Source organism: Rosa rugosa, chromosome 2 (assembly GCF_958449725.1).
Source record: "Rosa rugosa chromosome 2, drRosRugo1.1, whole genome shotgun sequence".
NCBI lineage: Eukaryota > Viridiplantae > Streptophyta > Magnoliopsida > Rosales > Rosaceae > Rosa > Rosa rugosa.
In genome coordinates this window covers 62,083,406-62,102,598 of record NC_084821.1, presented here as the reverse complement: position 1 = coordinate 62,102,598, position 19,193 = coordinate 62,083,406, and the positions used below count along the sequence as shown (strand labels likewise).

Genomic DNA, 19,193 nt, shown 5'->3' with positions numbered 1-19,193 from the left:
CCTTTGGCACCGTATCTTCTCTTATTGTTTTCAATCACAAGTAAGTACCATTTGTTTTCTTATAATGTACTCTTTGTTTATTTTGGTTCCAATTTACTTCACTATATATGTTATCTTTTCGGACTGAACCCTTTTTATTTTTTATTTTTTTCCCTTTTAAATAATAAGAAGCATGGTATTCTCTTTGGTTCCTGAATTTGGAGATTATTTTGGGATGAGTTATTGAATTCTGTATCTGTTTTACATCATTTAATATATTTAGTTGATTTGGTTTGAATGATCAATAGGATGGAAGAAGTATCGGATGAGAGAGGCAAACTTGAAGTCTAGGTTGATCGATCTACCTCACGACGTCCAGGAGAACATTCTTTTGAGGCTGCCCACCAAATCAATTTTTTGCATCCTATGTGCCTCTAAGGCCTTTTCAAGCATAATCGACAGCTCTTTGTTTGCTTCACTGCACATGTCCGCATTACTTAACAATGGTATGAACTCTGTTGCTGAAGTACCTCAACTTATGCTTTTTGATCGATCTATGACCAAGGAATATTTTGAGATACAGTTGCAACCATTGAAATACAATGGCAAGTCCGACTTGACAAAATCCGGCTATAATTTTCCTGTTTCAAAGATTTTGTCAAAGTCTATCTACAATGTAGATTTCATTTTTCACAACTTGTTATTCTTTAAAAATGATTCCATATTCGGAGGCCCATCCTACTTGCTGAATCCTTTCAAAAGAGAAGTTCTAAAGATCCCAACAACAGAAACTGACAGGCATCTGGTAGATTGGTACGGCATGGGATTTGATAGTACAATCAACACTTGTAAAATTGTTCATGTTTACAAAGATGGAAAGAATGATAAACTGGCGGCCCATGTTTATGTATTGCGCCCAAGATCATGTTTATGGCGAGACATACAAGCAGTTCCCCCTTGTGACTTGAGCAGTGTAAGCGTATGTGCATATGGAGATATGCATTGGTTGGTTATGAAAGGAAGTCATAGGGATATTGGAGGAGGAAGAAGCCATATAATTTCTTTTGATTTCAAGAAAGAGGAGTTTTGTTGGACTCCTCATCCTACCGTACACGAGGTGTGTAATAATTGGCTCTCTCTTAATGACTATTACTTGCTTAATGTAAAAGGATCTATGACCATTGTGGATATCTCATCACGAAAGTACGTTGAGATATGGGTGATGAAAAATTATGGTAAGAAAGAGTGGTCACTAGACTATAAAATAGATACTCAGAGGTTTGTTGATCGTCCTATGGGTATGTTCGAATATTACACTTGTGGCGAGTGGGAGAAGGGCATATTCTTCTCACAAGAAAATATGGGTTGGGGCCGTTATCGTCCTAGTGTATACTACATTTTGGATCTACAATGCACTTCCATGAAACGCATGGAAAAATTATGGAGTGGATTTGAGAAGAGAATCTTCAGCTATACAGGAAGTCTTATTTCTTTAAAAAGTTATGGCGACTTTGTTCAAGCTACGACAAAATCAAATGTATGGCATTTTACTTAACTTTATTTAACATACATTATTTCCATATTGGGTGAATCCATTGAGGGCTGCTTGTTTGCTTTCACTGCCTTAAAATAGTGAATATTTGCAATTCAAAAAATGGATTTTTTTTCTTAATTTAAAGAAAAGAAAATGGATGAGTTTTAAGGGCGGCTTGTTTGCTTTCATGGGCTTTTTTTTTTTTTTTTGAGAATATTGCTTTCATGGGCTTTAAATTTGTAATTTTGAAAAAATTGGTGATTGCTTTGCATATATCTTTTTTTCCTGCATATCTATTCTCAAAAGGTTTGACATAGTAAAAAAAGGGAAAGGAAAATTACTAGCATATTAATATGGTCAAAATTGCAGCAGTCAAACCCCCACATCAAAATCTTTTTGCTAAAGCTACTTTTATACGCTTTCAGCTCTCCCCTTATTGCACCTTTTTTTTTTTTTTTTTTGGATACTCTCCCTTATAACCCCTCTATTTACAAAGAATTTAAACAGTTTTTTTTTTTTAAAAAAAAAAAATTAAACAGATAACAATGTATGTAAAAAAATCGGTCAGTGACTCCAGTCCAGTAAATCTGCAGTCGGTTAAGAATTAGAATTAGCCTCAGTAAATACTTATTACTTGAGTAAAAAAAGAATTCATCGGAAAGAAAGTAAAAAAAGATAGAAAATTACCAAATCATTTTTTGGCGGTGAAGCTGATGTGATCTTTCACGTTATCCATGGCTTCCCGGTGTTCTCTCGCCAATTCAGCTGGTGAGGTTAAAAAAAAAAAAAAAAAAATTAACAAATTAATCTAAAGCCGGAATTCAACACCGATGAAATTAATCAAATAACCAGGAAAGAATCATACCCATGTCGGCCGACGAGAATTGTTGCCAGAGTTTCACGACAAGAAGCACGGTGGATATGGCCACCCAAACGTCGCAGAACGCAGTAAGTTCTCGGCCACAAACGGCCGCCCTTCCAAGAAACCACTTTCCACACCGACTGAAAATTCCATCTTGATCGGTCTTTACGAAACGGTGTCGTTTCTTGGCGACTGCATCTTCTTCCTCCTCCTCCGAACGACCAATAAGCACTTCCGCCACCATTTTTAAGAAAGTCATGTCTCTCTCCGTCTGCGGGACTTTGAGGGAGAAACAACTGGATTCTTGACTCTTCATCAACATCGACATTAGCTCGGTTAGATGACGATACAGTACTTCTTTTGCTTTTCCGGCGTCGGTTCTAACTCCGGCCGGGTTGGATTCCATGGGTCCGACATCTTGGGCGATGCAGAGGTCGACCTGTTTCTCCAATTCTTGAAGAGCTTTAACCGCATCCAGAACATGTTGAATCTTGAGCTTCAGTCTCTCTTTCGTCTCCGAATCCATAGATAGCAGCAATTGGGGAATTGAGAATATATGGATTGGGCAACTCAGGCAGCGAATGAAGAACTGAGAAAATGGTTTTCGAGAGAGATTTTAGGGGTTTCTTTTATCAAGGGACAGAGGCTATGGGTTTTCTGGGAAAGAAAATTGGGAACAAGGAGAAGAAGTTAGAGAAAAAGAAGAGCTCTGGGAAAATAGGAAAGACAACAAAAAAGAAAACAGTTGCAAACTAAACGGACTGAGTTCAGCACGTGCCTTGAATACACACACGCGCGTATATTCTAATTTTCAGCTTATAAAAGAAAACCGAGATGAATTCAAATCTCTATTCGCAACGGCTACTAATCATTTTTCACCTGCGTCTTCTTAATCACACTCTCTCTCTCTCTCTTGCCCCTTTACCTCTCTACTTTTCTGTGTGATTAGAAACCCCGATTCTCATAAAACCCATAACAAAGCCACAGAGCTTTCCGGAACCACAAACCCCCACTTGTTTTTCTTACCTCGCTTTCTTGGAGATTCAAGAACAGGGTCTCAAGATTTCACCGAGAAATTGAATTTCGCCGGAGAATTCCTCAGCATTTTACGCTATGTGGGCCAGAGACCGGAGCTTTCAACCGGCCGGGTTCTTCACGCCGCCGCCGCCGAGGAATTCAGGGCCGGCGAACCCTCCTCCGATGGTGCCCATGTCGGAGAGGAAGAGAGTCTCGCCGGCGGCAAGGTGTGATCTTTTTCACATTGCGCATAAAGTTCCCGCCGGCGACTCGCCGTACGTCAGAGCCAAACAAGTTCAAGTAAGGCCCTTTTTCGATTTTGGGTTTTCTGGGTAGCGTTTGAATTGTTGGGTTGGGATTGGTTTTGTTTTGGGTCTTCTTTTTGCTAGTGAATTTTGGCTTTGAATTGGGTTGCTTGCAATAAAATAAAAGTGCACACCAAGTGTTTGTGGAAATGACTTCAGTTCTTGCAATAAGATTTAGGTATTACAGTTTCAATTAGTAGATTGAGGTTTGATTTCAGGGAGATTTGGTATTCAATGTTTGTTTGGGTATTCTCTTTCAAGATTAGGAACTGCCCCCATTTCTTGCTTATGGGTTTGGGATGTATCTTGTGCTGGGTTGATTTGGTTTGTTCTGTGATTTGAATGCAGTTGATAGACAAGAACCCCAGCAAGGCCATATCCCTCTTTTGGGCTGCTATAAACGCCGGAGATCGAGTTGATAGTGCATTGAAAGACATGGCGGTGGTCATGAAACAACTGGATCGAGCTGAAGAGGCGATTGAAGCGATTAAATCCTTTCGCCATCTCTGCCCCTATGAGTCTCAGGAGTCTCTTAACAATGTGCTGGTGGAATTGTACAAGGTAAAAGCACCTCCCTTTTTTCCTTTCATGGTTACTTTTTTGTCATATGCTGTTTTAACTCAGTTACTGTAGGAGGTGTATCAATACAGTAGTCTACACATGAAAAGTTTTGTTAAGGCTTATGTTTATTTTATGATTTAGAAAGATTAGTGCTCATATGTGACTCAGGAGTAGGATTGGCCAAGGGGTCACATTAATCTAATATACTAAATTGCTAGCCAAAAAATGATCTGCACATAAAAATAGAAAACTTCAGCTAAATTATATCTGTTACTAGAGTTGGTGTTACCACTTCAAGAAAGCGCAAACAAGAGTAAAAAGCACGAAAGTTATAGAATAGGAGAGTGATGGAGCTATGCCATATCTGAAAAATGCATAGATTCTGATGGCTACATGTCAGCTGCAATTCATGTATAGTACTTGAAAGGTTTTATTTTTATCCATAGCACTTGAGGTGTTCATCTCATTTTTCTCTGAGCGACATTTTTGTCATCATATACCTCTTGCAAAGGCTTAATTTAAGATTATGACAACAAGATCATGAAACTAGTTAATGGATAATGATAGCAAGCAGATATGATTATGGAACGTAATTTTGATTGGAGTTATTATGGGATCTGCTTTTGAATTGATGTTTGGATTAGCTTATATATGAAGCAATGTTGTTATATTTCTTGGCGGACTTGAATTGGAAATTGAAAATCATAAATTCATCCCTTGTTTTATTTCATTTATTCCATATTCTATTTCTTTCCCTTGGTTGTATATCAGTAGTATCTAGTCAATAAACAATCTATCTAGATTTTACAATGAATTTTTAACTTTTACAATCATCTATTGCCCAATATACTATCATGGTTAATGATTTTGATACCGAGCCCTAAGGTATTGTATCTCTTTTTGTGCATGCATGTTGATGCATTGCTAAGTTTCTATTTGTACATGTACTGGTTTTGCAGAGGGCAGGAAGGATTGAAGAAGAGATTGAAATGCTTCAGTCCAAACTGAAACGTATGGATGAAGGTATAGCCTTTAGTGGAAAGAGGACAAAGACTGCGAGAGCTCAGGGGAAGAAGGTTCAAATTACTGTTGAACAGGAGAGATCAAGGTGGATATCACAGCTTCTTTCTTCTTGTTTATTTGACCATAAAGTTCTGCACGTTTAAATAAATTCTTCCATCAATGCAGAGTACTAGGAAACTTGGCATGGGCTTACATGCAGCAAGGCAATTACACAACTGCCGAAGAACATTACAAGTTAGTTTTTCTATATCCTACTTCATATAACTACATATGAAACCACATTTTCATTATTATTATTTTTTTTTTTGAGGAAAATATTTTCAGCATTCCTGATTTGCTCCATTCTTAAACATTTATTTCAGGAATGCTCTGGCACTGGAGCCAGATAAGAACAAGCAGTGCAACTTAGCAGTCTGCTTGATGCACATGAACAGAATTATAGAAGCAAGGCATCTGCTTCAAGCTGTAAGAGATTCATCTGGAAATAAACCAATGGATGAATCTTATGCTAAGTCCTTCGAACGTGCTTTTGAAATGCTGACTGAACTGGAGCAGCAATCAGTTTTAAGACCAATTCAACAGAACGAGAACTACTGCACTGGAATTTCAAGAACACCCAAAGATTTTGTTTCTGGCTATATGCCTATGCCTCCCAGAAGGTGGACAGATGGACCTGAAGGTGTGACAGTGATAGCGAATGAACAGCATAGGGAGTCATTCAGACCTGGAAGTTGTGCAAAGTCTTTTGATAAATGGAAGAAAGATTATGATCTCAAAAACACAGGTGATAGCAGGCCTAGTTTTTCGAGCAAAATGAAGGAAAATCAGGATGGTTTGATAGGAACAGAAGTAAATCCACATGAAAAAACATATGCTTCTCCAGTTCTATATACACAACCAAGAAGACCTCCATGGGGATTTAATGACGGACATCAGAGAAGTGAGATATGGGGCCATGGTGTTGGCAGTTCAAATAAAAAGCTTCCATCTGAAAGATCAACAGGAAATGTTCGAGCACATGTTGTTCGAAATCTGAATGTAGACTTGCTTGCTTCAACTACTGGAAAGTCAGAGTCTACTCTCTCTTCACCAAGTCTCAGAGATTGGAGGATGCCCCAAGGAGGTGCAGTGGCAAGACCTGTTTTACAACCTATATCAAGTATGACTTCTAGGGGGAATGAAGGCCATCTCCCAGTGAGAAATGAAGCCATGATCGACCATTCTTCAGAGCATACAGTAAATGGTGATAGAAGAAGGGTTACTTGGGATAAAGATGGTATGAAGAAATTTTCTGCAGAACCACAAATGGTTGATGAAAATGCAAAAGCACTGGAAATTTCTATTGATGGAGGTGAGAATCAGAGTACTGACACAACTGTTTTAAGGAGCATGGAAAACATGAATGCTTCTGTGGAAGAAGATTGCTTGGGAGACAACAGTTCTGGTACATTAGATAATGTCTGTCAGTCCCCAGCAGATAATGAAGAGCCAACCCCTGATTTTTGGAAGTACAGTGGTAAGAAAAGCTGGGCAGATATGGTTGAAGAAGAAGAAGAAGAGATGCGAAGTGGAAGAACTGGGTATTTTGATAGTTGGAATACTGGAGATGAGTTTGATGATGAAAACAGGAATCCCAACACAATGACTCCTCAAAGTCCTCAGTTTCAAACTCAAATGAAGGATTTGAGCAAAAAGGCTGAATCAATTGATCTAAAAGGTGTGACATCTGGAAATGCTAGTTCAGCAAGGAATCCTACCACGCGCCGTTCTTTGGTTTTTGATCAGCAGCAGGAGTTGGAATCAGTAGATTACATCAGTTCATCTCCTGTTGCAAAGGAGGCTTTGAATGGAAATGGCTCTATTTACGGAAAGAATTTGAAACTGAAGACGCGAAACAGGCTGCAGAGTTTCCAGGATATAACCAACTGATTATCCAGATACATGGTACTTGGGGGATATCTCATCTCTCTCTACATTGATTCTATTCTGTAATTTTTCCCCATCTCATATATCAGTGTTGCTTCAACCTTTTTGTATATCTGTCATATATGCACCTTGCATATTGCTAAGTGTACAACTCATTCTTTGCTTATTGGAAGGAATCAATGGCTTTCTGGTTCTTCAGATACTTTGTAGTTGATCCCAATCAGTAAGTAGATTCCTTATTTCTTTCTTTGATGTAAGGTAACAAAACCTAGAGTTTTAACATCCTTTTGGCTATAATATGAAGGGAGGAATTTCAACTCGAAATTATGGGTGAATACTCTACCTGTGCCTAGAATCTTGAAATATCTTTTGAATAATGTGACAATAGGCTAGTTCTGATGAAGATCGTGTCTATCGAGAGCTCGAGACTTGAGAGTCTACACATAACTAATTTACTACTAATGTTTTAACCAATCAAAATAAAACACCAACACCCACCAAAAGAAAAAATGCGACAAAGACTGTGCTACACACGAACTTCTTTGCTAGAAAGAAGTTCGAAGCGCACACGTGAGTGCCACGTCATCATTTCCTAAGAAGCAAAAAAGAATTTGGGGGTATTACCCGGACCCGTTAAACACTAAACCCGATTACAGAACGTTAGACCCGGTTCGGGAATAGACCGGTTTATTTATGTTTTCCAACAAGCATTTGACCGGGTTTTCTTTATCACTAACAGCCCACCAGCCCACCAGTGTCAGTTTGTCACTTTGTCTTATTAAGACGCCGAACAAACACACTCCGACTTTCCGACTCCGGTAGCTAGTCAGAGCCACCCTTAAGCTTACGTCACCGCCGTCGCCGCTCTCAGTTTTCCAATTTTCCAGGTAATCTTAACTGGTCCTGTTGTTTCAACCGCAGCGTCTCCAATTTCATACACTGCTTGCTGCTCACGGAAGTTCATTTCATGTGTATTGTGTTCATACAAGAAATTGAACATTTTTGGGCTGTTGAAACCCTAGAATCTTCAGAGGAAACCTTGTTCTACGTAATGCTTCGTAGATGTCCTGCATCACATTGTTATTTACAGTTGTATCACTTGATCTGTGCGCTATATATGTGTAGTTACTATGATGTATATGTAGGTGGCTAGTTATGTAGACTGTGATAGATGTTTAGAGATTACTCTGTGTGAGGTGATTGAGCTTTGGAATCTGTTTCCTGACGCAGAATCGGAGTTATGTTTCTTATTAATACTAATGCTGTTCTCAGGGTTTGCTTGCAAGGGGACAAGTTGCTCAATGAAGTCTTACAGGCTATGTGAACTTACACCAGCTGAGGTTCAGAACCTCAAGGCTCGTCCTAGGATTGACTTCTCTTCAATTTTAAGCACGGTGAGCCTTTGTTTGTTCTTATGTCTTGATTGTTTCTTGAGAATCTGAAACTTTTGCGGGAGTCGTGTTCGTAAATGAAGTAACTCATCAGTTAGAGGTGCTATACTTGATTAGGTCAACCCAATTGTAGATGATATTCGCAATAGAGGTGATGCTGCTGTTAAGGAGTATGTACTTCTTTGATCCTTTTCATTAATTTCTTGGTTTGCTATTTTTTTTTTTTTTTGGGACTCATCTACTTTACTAATGAATTTTATGTTTGATATCTTTAATGTTTTTGGATTGAGTTAAATCTTTAGTTCTGTCTTCTCATACAGCTATACTGCAAAGTTTGACAAAGTTGAACTGGATAAGATAGTTGTAGAAGTATCTGAGCTTCCAGATCCAGAGGTATATCAATTTAGACATGAGTTTAGATACAAGATATCTCCTTAGTTATTAAGAATCTTTCTATATTGCATATACACAACTATGTATAATTATATATTTCTAAATTGGTGAAGCTAATTGTTTCCTCATTTCAGCTTGATCCTTCTGTTAAAGAAGCATTTGACGTGGCATATGACAATATACATGCATTTCATTTTGCTCAGAAGTCAGCGGAGAGAACTGTTGAGAATATGAAGGCAAGTCAATATTTTAGTTAATTCTCTCTATGAACACAGTTCCTTGAAGTATCTCAAAACTTTTCAGGGTGTCAAATGTAAACGAGTAGCAAGAAGTATTGGTTCTGTAGGTCTTTATGTTCCAGGAGGAACTGCAGTTTTACCTTCTACTGCTCTGATGCTTGCAGTTGTAAGTTGATCGTAGTTCTTAAAAACTTTTCTTTTCATAGTGGATCATCCTGTGATGTTAATGTAGATTACCGATTTTACGAAGATTTAATGAACATCTGCTTTATTATGTCCGCCAGCCTGCTCAGATTGCTGGATCTAAAACCGTTGTACTTGCGACTCCCCCAAGTCGGGATGGCATTATATGCAAGGTGTGATTCTTTACTCTGGGGCTATGCATTGTGAGGACATTCTGATTTGAGAGCTGTTTTGTTTTTGCCTTGTAGGAAGTACTCTACTGTGCTAAGAAGGCTGGTGTAACTCACATCCTTAATGCTGGTGGTGCTCAGGTATGCAAACACTGCAAAAATTACCTAGATATCTCATTACATAAAGTAGTACACTACTCCTAACAATTTTCTTCTCTACAGGCGATATCTGCTATGGCTTGGGGTACAGAATCTTGCCCAAAGGTATTAGTCTCCCTCTCTCATTATCTTTGTCCTCATAGTGTTACTAAGTTTCTAACTCATATATTCTGAGCTCATGTTGGCTTTAACAATGATGTATGACTTCTTTTAACAAAACTGAGGACCAGTAGTATCTGAAAAGGCTGAAAACCAAATTATCTATTTTGTTGTAATTTTTCCTTGAAATTTATTTATCTTCTAAATCTCTTAATTTCATTAAAGTTTGTAATATGTCTTACTCTCTTTCTAACTTCTATTTTCACATGATTTTCAGGTGGAAAAAGTTTTTGGCCCTGGAAACCAGTATGTCACGGCAGCGAAAATGATTCTCCAAGTACGTATACTTATGGTTAAATAATTTTTCTAAAGATGAAATGGTGGAGTGTAAAACATTTTCATTTAACTGACTTCACCCCTTCCTCCATTAATTCTGTTGACAGAATAGTGAAGCCATGATCTCAATTGACATGCCAGCTGGCCCTTCCGAAGTTTTGGTCATTGCAGACAAGCATGCCAGTCCTGTTCATGTAGCTGCAGATTTACTTTCTCAGGTCCTGTCCAGTCCTGTCCTGTCCATGTCTCTTTTGTTCTGCAATTCTTCTATAAGTTTGTGATGGATCACTGTCACAGTGAAAGGTTCAGTTTGTTCTGTAAGACGCAATTTAAGTATTAAACCAACTTCAGTTTATTGAAGTGAATTAAAGCAGGAGCTGCAGGACTACTTTTGTTTTTTTTTTATCCCTTTCCTTCTTCAATTCCATTGCAGATGATATCTACTTTTTTAGTATAATAATTTAGTATAATGGGGTAGATATCTAATTTGTTATTTTCAGAAATTTTAGCGTGATATATGAAATCTAAATATTTGATAATTGGAATGCTTGTGAGAAACTGATGTATTGAGTAAATGATGCAATTTCAGGCTGAGCATGGCCCTGATAGTCAAGTTGTTCTTGTTATTGCTGGGGATGGTGTTGATATTAAAGCTATAGAGGAGGAAGTTAAGAAGCAGTGTGACAGCCTACCAAGGGGAGATTTTGCTTCAAAAGCACTGAGCCACAGTTTCACAGTGATTGCTCGTGATATGGTTGAGGTGTGTCCTCCCATCCTAATATTGATATGTCTATCACCAAGCCTAGGAAGTGAATTCATGTGCATCACTGGAATAACTAGTTTTATGGGAAATTCAATAAAGGGTAGTGATTAGTGGTCAAGGGAATTGTAGAATGCAATTCATCTCCTCATTGTTGAATTACCCCTGGAGCTTCATTGTCTAGCAAGTTCTAGAGTATCTGACTTAATTTGCTTGAATGACTTAAACAAGTTATTCGCTTCGTATTACCTTATTACTAGTCTTGCTGTAGATAGTACCTTAGGAGTTTCATGTACTCTTTAACTTAATATTTTTTATTTCAAATGATCATTTGAATATTTCCTTAGAGAAAAAGGGGTTTCTTATTATATCTTGTTGAGGAAACTTATGTCAATATATGCATGTAGAATGTAGACATACGCTTTTCCTCAAAATAAATAAATTAATGTATATGCATGCATTCTTGTTTACTTACATGTTATTGGAGATTCTGAAACTAGACATAATGATGGCTGTCTCAGGCTGTGTCTTTTTCAAACTTATATGCACCCGAGCATCTGATCATCAATGTCAATGATGCAGAAAAGTGGGAGAGTTTCATTGAGAATGCAGGTAGAGAGTTCTCTTAGACTGTTTTGTTATGTTATTGCTTCAGTATATTAATGCCATGTTATATGCATAGTTTACCTAACATCCGAAGTATATATCAGTTGCAAGTTTCAGAATGAACATTGGATTGTTGACCCTTCTTGCAATACCCCTATTTGATGTCTGGATTTAAGTCACACAATTCCATATAACACATATTTGATGTCTATCATACTAGTCCGTTGCTGTTGATATGTTTTGGGCTGAGTTTCTGAACATTAATCATCATGCTTTTAAGTTATTTGATATCATATCCTTTAGGAGATGACATGACATTTACTGGCTTCTGTGTTTTGCGCCCTTGGGTTATCACTTATCAGTAAACAATTGGATATCTGAAGTTCTGAACTTTGATATATTTCTCCTGCAGGTTCTGTGTTTTTAGGGCCCTGGACTCCAGAGAGTGTTGGAGATTATGCGAGTGGGACAAACCATGTCCTTCCAACATATGGCTATGCGCGGATGTATGGTGGTGTGTCTTTAGACTCCTTCCTAAAGTACATGACCGTGCAATCTCTAACAGAGGAAGGTCTGCAAAAGCTTGGCCCCTATGTAGCCACGATGGCTGAAGTTGAGGGATTAGATGCCCACAAGAGAGCCGTAACCCTTAGACTTAAAGATATTGAAGCTAGGCAGGTTCCAAATAGCAGGTGATTGTCACACATCCTTTTGCGAAATTTGTTCCCCCCTTTGGGGGAATGAATTGCCATATTTACGAGCATAAAGCTATTACAGAAACTGAATTTTGGTTGTAATCTAGATCAGAACTGGGTCTTGATTCTTGAACATATATCTTGTTTAGGCTTATGGTTGAATATATGACCCCAAGGTTGATGTTTTGGGTCTTTTGTTACCATGTATTAGTAGAACCGTAGAAGCAATTAGGTAGAACTGTGCAATAGATGCTCATTTGTTGATTCTCATTTTGAAAATTGTACCCAAGTGCTCTGTATCTGAAGCCAAATGTCTGCTCTCTGGAATGTGTTGACTATTTTTTTTTTTTAGAACCTGTTGACCCTCCTAGTTTGCTACGTTCCTGGCAGATCTCAAGTCCAAATTTGTACAGGTTTTTCCATTTTTTTTTTTTTTTTTTTTATATAGAATATAACTCCATCAACCTTTGATTTGAGGCTTTGAGCAGCTTTAGATCTAGTACTGGACTACCACCACCGACATCAACAATTTGTAGTATTGGATTTTCAATTTCCTATTCACTATGAAAAATATCGAATTCAAGTTTAAATTTCAACACGATCAAAAAAGTTAAATGAAACTTACTTGTGACAAATTTATATCGGAGAAGTGTATTTTCTCCTCTTCTGTAAGTGTGAAAAATAGTTCATTTTAATTCATGAAAACCTTTGAAAATTTATTCTTTGCCCTATCATTTTTTTTGTACACCACATTCTATTTCAAGAGCTCAATTTCTATTCTTAATGGGGCTCGAACACATGATTTTTTAAATGAAAAATCGTCCTATCATTTTTTAGGAGAAATATCTTCATTTTTTGTTTCTGCTCGAAATCCTTACATCACTACATCAGCTTCAAGGAAATAAATTGAATAAAACGTGACCAGTGTGACCTGTCCAAAAACCAAATTTTTTTTTTTTTTTGTAGAATTGTACAATAAACGCAACGTAATCCACCAAACGCGAAAGAAAGAAAGCTTTTACTTGTAAAAATGAAAATAGATCTGCAAGGTCACTAACTTGGTGGTACTCACCTCCCTCCTCCTCTCTCTCTCTCCCCCTCTCTCTCTTTCTCTCTCTCTCTCTCTCTCTCAGCAAATTCAATTTCCGATATCTTCAGCGCCTCAATTCAGATCTGAACTTTCCCTAAATCCCTCTCCGGCGCATTGGATCGTCGCCGTCCGATTCGTCCGATTGCTCTGCATTACCAAATCTCCTACCTCCTCCTCACCGATCGCCATTTCGCATTGCCAGATCTGAGGTACGCTCTCCCGCTATTTCTCTCGATCTCTCTCCTCAATCGCCGAATCCGAAACGAATCGCAATCGGATTGCTTTGAATTTTAGTTCGCTTTGCTTGATTTTGAAATTTGTGTGGATTTTTTTTTCAGATGCTGACGAAATTCGAGACCAAGAGTAACCGTGTCAAGGGGCTGAGCTTCCACAGCAAGAGGCCATGGATCTTGGCGAGTCTTCACAGCGGTGTGATCCAGCTCTGGGATTACCGCATGGGCACTCTCATCGACCGCTTTGACGAGCACGATGGCCCCGTCCGCGGCGTCCATTTCCACACCTCTCAGCCTCTTTTCGTCTCCGGCGGTATGGCATCACAATCTCTATTTGATTCTGTCTGTGAATTCGTTATGACATTGTGGTTTCACTGGAGATGAGAGTTTAGTTGATTCGGATATTCTTGATGCTTTGCAGACTAAATTAGATCTAGGCTAATCGCATATATATTCGGACCCTGATAAGTAGAAACATCTGCTGTTGATTACTGAGGCTCAGGGTAGTGATGTCTGAACTCTAGTAGTACTAAGTACAAGCAAAAGGCAAAAAAATTTTCATTGTGTTTAGTGATGTATGAATAAGGATTTGTTGTGTGATTGCTACATAAATTCTCCTGCCTCGGTAACAGAGCTATAGTTTATATCTCATGGTTTGGCATGGTAATCTGATATAAAGTTTTGTAATTAAACATGACATGAGCAATATAACCTTGATTTGTCATTTGGCCAAGCCTGGCCTGAGATCAAGTATATTTAATTGCAATTGATAACTACTGATCCATTCAGTACTCCAAAGGAAAGACTTGTTTAAGATTGATGATAAGATAATGAATAAATATAACAGACGAAATTTAATTTTTTTTTCTTTTGATGCTAGCAAATAAAAAACAAAAACTATAACCTATTACCTTCATGAAGTGTTTCTATACTCGAAAACTGTTATAAGTGTTGTGCACAACCTAACTCATACCTGCGTTGTTCTTGATTTTCAAGTTGATGAGCATTGCTTGTTTTCAAAATTGTTTTATATTGTGATGGCCCTCTGATTCCGGAGAGAGCCCTGAAGGGATGTAATTTATTGTTTATGTTCAAATGGCAGGGGATGATTACAAGATCAAGGTGTGGAATTATAAGTTGCATAGGTGCCTGTTTACTCTTCTTGGACACCTTGATTACATCCGTACTGTTCAATTCCATCATGAGTACCCTTGGATTGTGAGTGCCAGTGATGACCAGACTATCAGAATATGGAATTGGCAGTCCCGGACTTGTATTTCTGTGCTCACTGGACACAACCATTACGTCATGTGTGCCTTGTTCCATCCCAAGGAGGATCTTGTTGTCTCAGCATCATTGGATCAAACTGTTCGTGTTTGGGATATTGGTGCACTCAGGAAGAAAACAGTTGCGCCTGCAGATGACATCCTACGACTGAGTCAAATGAATGCAGATTTCTTTGGTGGAGTTGATGCTGTGGTTAAGTATGTTTTGGAAGGCCATGATCGGGGTGTTAATTGGGCCTCCTTCCATCCTACACTCCCTCTGATTGTGTCTGGAGCTGATGATCGACAAGTGAAACTTTGGCGAATGAATGGTATGCCTTTCTAAGTCGCTTTTGTGGTGTTTTATTTTGGTAAAAGGAATAAAAATTAGTTTTAAGCACACAGTATAATATACACATCCAAAATGTTTTTAACAAAATAAAAGATGTCATGCTGCCTGCATGTGGTTCTTGTTTCCTAGTGCAAAAGTAGGTAAGAATACATGAGCAAAGTGTTGATATTTTTTTTTATTTGTTTGTAAAACAATGCCAATTGCTGTGAGAATGCATAAATGAACCTATTATGTGTTTTTATTTCTTCTGAAAAGACATAAATCCAATCTCTGTGAGGCCAAATGTAGCTTATGTTGAGGAAGAAAAATGTAAATATATTTAGGTACTGCGCTTTTAGTTTTAATCAGCCTACTTAAGATCTTCTCGTCTCTTGCAACCTCCTCGGCTACTAGATAGAGCACGCTGATCTTTGAATTCTTGGGGAGTTTCACAATTAATATCAGTAGAATTGAATCATAGCCACGTAATTGCTTTTGTATACATGCTTCTATATTTGTGAGTAAATAGTATGCAGTTCTTCATTCAGCTGATTAAAGCTCTTGTCATTAACTTCTGTTATAAAAAAAGAAAATCTTGGTGTCTGTATACTAGAATGATGTGAAGTTTTAGAGGTACAAGAATTTGTTTATTTGAACTAGCATTCTTTTTGCAATTTCAGATACAAAGGCTTGGGAGGTGGACACTTTAAGGGGGCACATGAACAATGTATCATGTGTTTTATTCCATGCGAGGCAGGATATTATTGTTTCCAATTCAGAGGATAGGAGTATCCGAGTCTGGGATGCCACAAAAAGAACTGGTCTTCAGACATTTCGCAGAGAGCATGATAGGTTCTGGATTCTATCAGCACACCCTGAAATGAACCTTTTGGCTGCTGGTCATGATAGTGGCATGATTGTCTTTAAATTGGAGAGAGAACGCCCTGCCTTTTCTGTCAGTGCTGATTCTATGTACTATGTCAAAGATCGTTTTCTCCGCTTTTATGAGTTCTCAAACCAGAGAGACACTCAGGTTATCCCTATACGAAGGCCCGGTTCTTCCACCTTGAATCAAGGGGCTAAAACTCTATCTTATAGCCCTACAGAAAATGCTGTTTTGATCTGTTCAGATACGGAAGGCGGTTCCTATGAACTATACATAATTCCCAAAGAAAGCTATGGTCGGGGTGATACTGTGCAGGAGGCAAAAAGAGGAGCTGGAGGGCCAGCGGTTTTTGTGGCTCGAAATAGATTTGCTGTGCTTGAAAAAAGCACAAACCAAGTCTTAGTTAAAAATCTGAAAAATGAGATTATCAAGAAGAGCGCCCTTCCTTTTGTTGCTGATGCAATATATTATGCTGGAACTGGAAACTTGCTCTGCAGGGCAGAGGATAGAGTTGTCATTTTTGACCTGCAGCAGAGAATTATTCTTGGGGAGCTTCAAACTCCTTTTGTAAGGTACATAGTTTGGTCAAATGACATGGAGAACATTGCTTTACTCAGCAAACATTCCATTGTGATAGCCAATAAGAAGCTCGTTCATCAATGTACCCTACATGAGACCATTCGTGTAAAGAGTGGAGCTTGGGATGACCATGGTGTCTTCATATATACAACTCTGAACCATATCAAATACTGTCTTCCTAATGGGGACAGTGGAATCATTAGGACCCTTGATGTTCCCGTTTATATAACAAAGGTGTATGGGAGCACCATACATTGCTTGGATCGAGATGGGAAGAACTGTGCAATTGTTGTTGATGCAACAGAATATGTTTTTAAGTTGTCCTTACTGAAGAAGAGGTACGACCAGGTTATGAGCATGATTAGGAGCTCTGAGCTCTGTGGCCAGGCCATGATTGCATATCTACAGCAGAAAGGTTTCCCTGAGGTTGCCCTTCATTTTGTGAAGGATGAGAGGACTCGCTTCAACTTGGCACTAGGGAGTGGAAACATACAGATTGCTGTTGCTTCTGCTAAGGAAATTGATGAGAAAGATCACTGGTATCGGTTGGGAGTTGAGGCTCTTCGTCAAGGTAATTCAGGTATTGTAGAATATGCATATCAGAGGACAAAGAATTTTGAGAGGCTATCATTCCTATATCTTGTTACTGGAAACTTGGATAAGTTATCCAAAATGCTGAAAATCGCTGAAGTGAAGAATGATGTGATGGGCCAGTTCCACAATGCTCTATATTTGGGTGACATCGGGGAGCGTGTTAAGATATTGGAGAATGCTGGGCATTTACCCCTTGCATATGCTACAGCTAAAGCTCATGGCCTCCAAGATATTGCTGAACGGTTGGCAGGTGAGCTGGGAGATAATGTTCCTATTTTACCTGAAGGAAAGTCACCATCTCTTCTGGTACCTCCTAGCCCAATCATCTGTGGTGGAGATTGGCCCTTGTTGAGGGTCATGAGAGGAATATTTGAGGGTGGTCTTGATAATGTGGGCAGAAATGCTGAGGAAGAATATGAGGAGGCTGCAGATGCTGATTGGGGAGAGGATTTGGATATTGTTGATGTGGAAAACATTCAGAATGGAGACATTACTGCAGTGCTGGAAGATGAGGACACACATGAGGAAAATGAAGAGGGAGGGTGGGATCTTGAAGATCTTGAACTTCCACCGGAGATTGATACTCCCAAAACTGCCAACAATGCCCGTGCTTCCGTGTTTGTTGCCCCAACTCCAGGTATGCCTGTAAGTCAAATTTGGAGCCAAAAATCTTCTCTTGCTGCTGAACATGCAGCAGCTGGGAATTTTGATATTGCAATGCGATTATTGAGCCGGCAGCTGGGAATAAAGAACTTTGCACCCTTAAAACAATTGTTTCTTGACTTGCACACGGGGAGTCATTCGTATTTACGCGCCTTATCAACAGCTCCTGTGATCTCCTTGGCTATTGAGAGGGGATGGAGTGAATCAGTAAGCCCTAATGTTAGGAGCCCTCCTGCTTTGGTTTTTAAATTCTCAGACCTGGAAGAGAAGCTTAAGGCGGGCTACAAGGCCACAACTACAGGGAAATTTACCGAGGCTTTACGACTTCTACTCGGTATTCTGCACACTATTCCTCTGGTCGTAGTTGATACAAGGAGAGAGGTTGATGAAGTAAAGGAATTAATTATCATTGTAAGGGAATATGTTCTGGGTTTGAAGATGGAGCTTAAGAGGAGGGAGGTTAAAGATAATCCAGTTCGTCAACAGGAGCTAGCAGCTTACTTCACCCACTGTAACCTCCAGATGCCTCACTTGAGACTAGCATTACTGAACGCCATGACTGTGTGCTACAAGGCTGGTAATCTCAACACAGCTGGTAACTTTGCCAGGCGACTATTGGAGACCAATCCCACAAATGAAAACCAAGCAAAGACTGCAAGGCAAGTCCTGCAGGCTGCTGAGAAGAACATGAATGATGCAACCCAGCTCAATTATGATTTCAGAAATCCATTTGTGGTTTGTGGGGCAACATATGTGCCTATTTACCGAGGACAGAAGGATGTGTCATGCCCGTACTGTAGTTCTCGGTTTGTTCCTGCTCAGGAAGGCCAGCTCTGTACTGTTTGCGATCTTGCAGTTGTTGGATCTGATGCATCTGGGTTACTCTGCTCTCCGTCCCAGATAAGATGATCTATGCTGCTCAAGTAGGAGCCATTTTTCAACCTTCAGCTACAACGACGGTAATGCTAGTTTTTTTTCATCTCCTTGAGCAGGGGATTTTTATTTTGAAAAAGGGATTTGATTAGGATGTGTTTCTCTTGTATTTCTATTTTTAATTTGATTGCAAGGTTCATGATCATATGGTTTTCACTGTAATGAACTTGTTGAGCATTTTGGTCTAGGTGATTCTTGTGACTTTTGAGAATAAACAAATTAGATTGAGGTGGCAAATTAATTGCCTTCCCCGAGATATGTAACATTGAAATTTCATATATGATAGACAGCAAAATTTTCCTGCTTTCTTGTTAAAATTTGTATTTGATTCTCACCTTGAGAAATCACAAGCTAATAGTGCTTTTGAAATATATTTTTGAA

At 38.9% G+C, this 19,193-nt stretch overlaps 4 protein-coding genes across 4 annotated transcripts; 3 read left to right on the top strand and 1 right to left on the bottom strand.

Annotated features, from left to right (window-relative positions):
• Window positions 1-1,946: 1,946 nt before the first annotated feature.
• LOC133728433 (uncharacterized) lies at window positions 1,947-3,058 on the bottom strand. Its single transcript, XM_062155848.1, has 3 exons — window positions 2,379-3,058; window positions 2,201-2,278; window positions 1,947-2,100 (listed from the first exon to the last, which is right to left on the bottom strand). Exons 1-2 carry the CDS (start codon window positions 2,899-2,901, stop codon window positions 2,205-2,207), a joined length of 597 nt encoding a protein of 198 aa, XP_062011832.1. The 5' UTR covers window positions 2,902-3,058; the 3' UTR covers window positions 1,947-2,100; window positions 2,201-2,204.
• Window positions 3,059-3,246: 188 nt separating this feature from the next.
• Window positions 3,247-7,385, top strand: LOC133729126 (uncharacterized). The gene is made up of 5 exons (XM_062156599.1): window positions 3,247-3,692; window positions 4,046-4,258; window positions 5,218-5,366; window positions 5,447-5,515; window positions 5,644-7,385. Exons 1-5 carry the CDS (start codon window positions 3,489-3,491, stop codon window positions 7,208-7,210), a joined length of 2,202 nt encoding a protein of 733 aa, XP_062012583.1. The 5' UTR covers window positions 3,247-3,488; the 3' UTR covers window positions 7,211-7,385.
• Window positions 7,386-7,959: 574 nt separating this feature from the next.
• On the top strand, window positions 7,960-12,587 carry LOC133729127 (histidinol dehydrogenase, chloroplastic). The gene is made up of 14 exons (XM_062156600.1): window positions 7,960-8,094; window positions 8,480-8,601; window positions 8,716-8,768; window positions 8,919-8,991; window positions 9,126-9,227; window positions 9,295-9,396; window positions 9,515-9,586; window positions 9,662-9,724; window positions 9,806-9,847; window positions 10,119-10,178; window positions 10,285-10,395; window positions 10,767-10,937; window positions 11,459-11,549; window positions 11,956-12,587. The coding sequence occupies exons 2-14, from the start codon at window positions 8,509-8,511 to the stop codon at window positions 12,237-12,239; spliced, it is 1,317 nt and encodes a 438-aa protein (XP_062012584.1). The 5' UTR covers window positions 7,960-8,094; window positions 8,480-8,508; the 3' UTR covers window positions 12,240-12,587.
• Window positions 12,588-13,267: 680 nt separating this feature from the next.
• On the top strand, window positions 13,268-19,122 carry LOC133729123 (coatomer subunit alpha-1-like). Its single transcript, XM_062156597.1, has 4 exons — window positions 13,268-13,537; window positions 13,667-13,874; window positions 14,664-15,158; window positions 15,838-19,122. Exons 2-4 carry the CDS (start codon window positions 13,667-13,669, stop codon window positions 18,786-18,788), a joined length of 3,654 nt encoding a protein of 1,217 aa, XP_062012581.1. The 5' UTR covers window positions 13,268-13,537; the 3' UTR covers window positions 18,789-19,122.
• The last annotated feature ends 71 nt before the right edge of the window (window positions 19,123-19,193 follow it).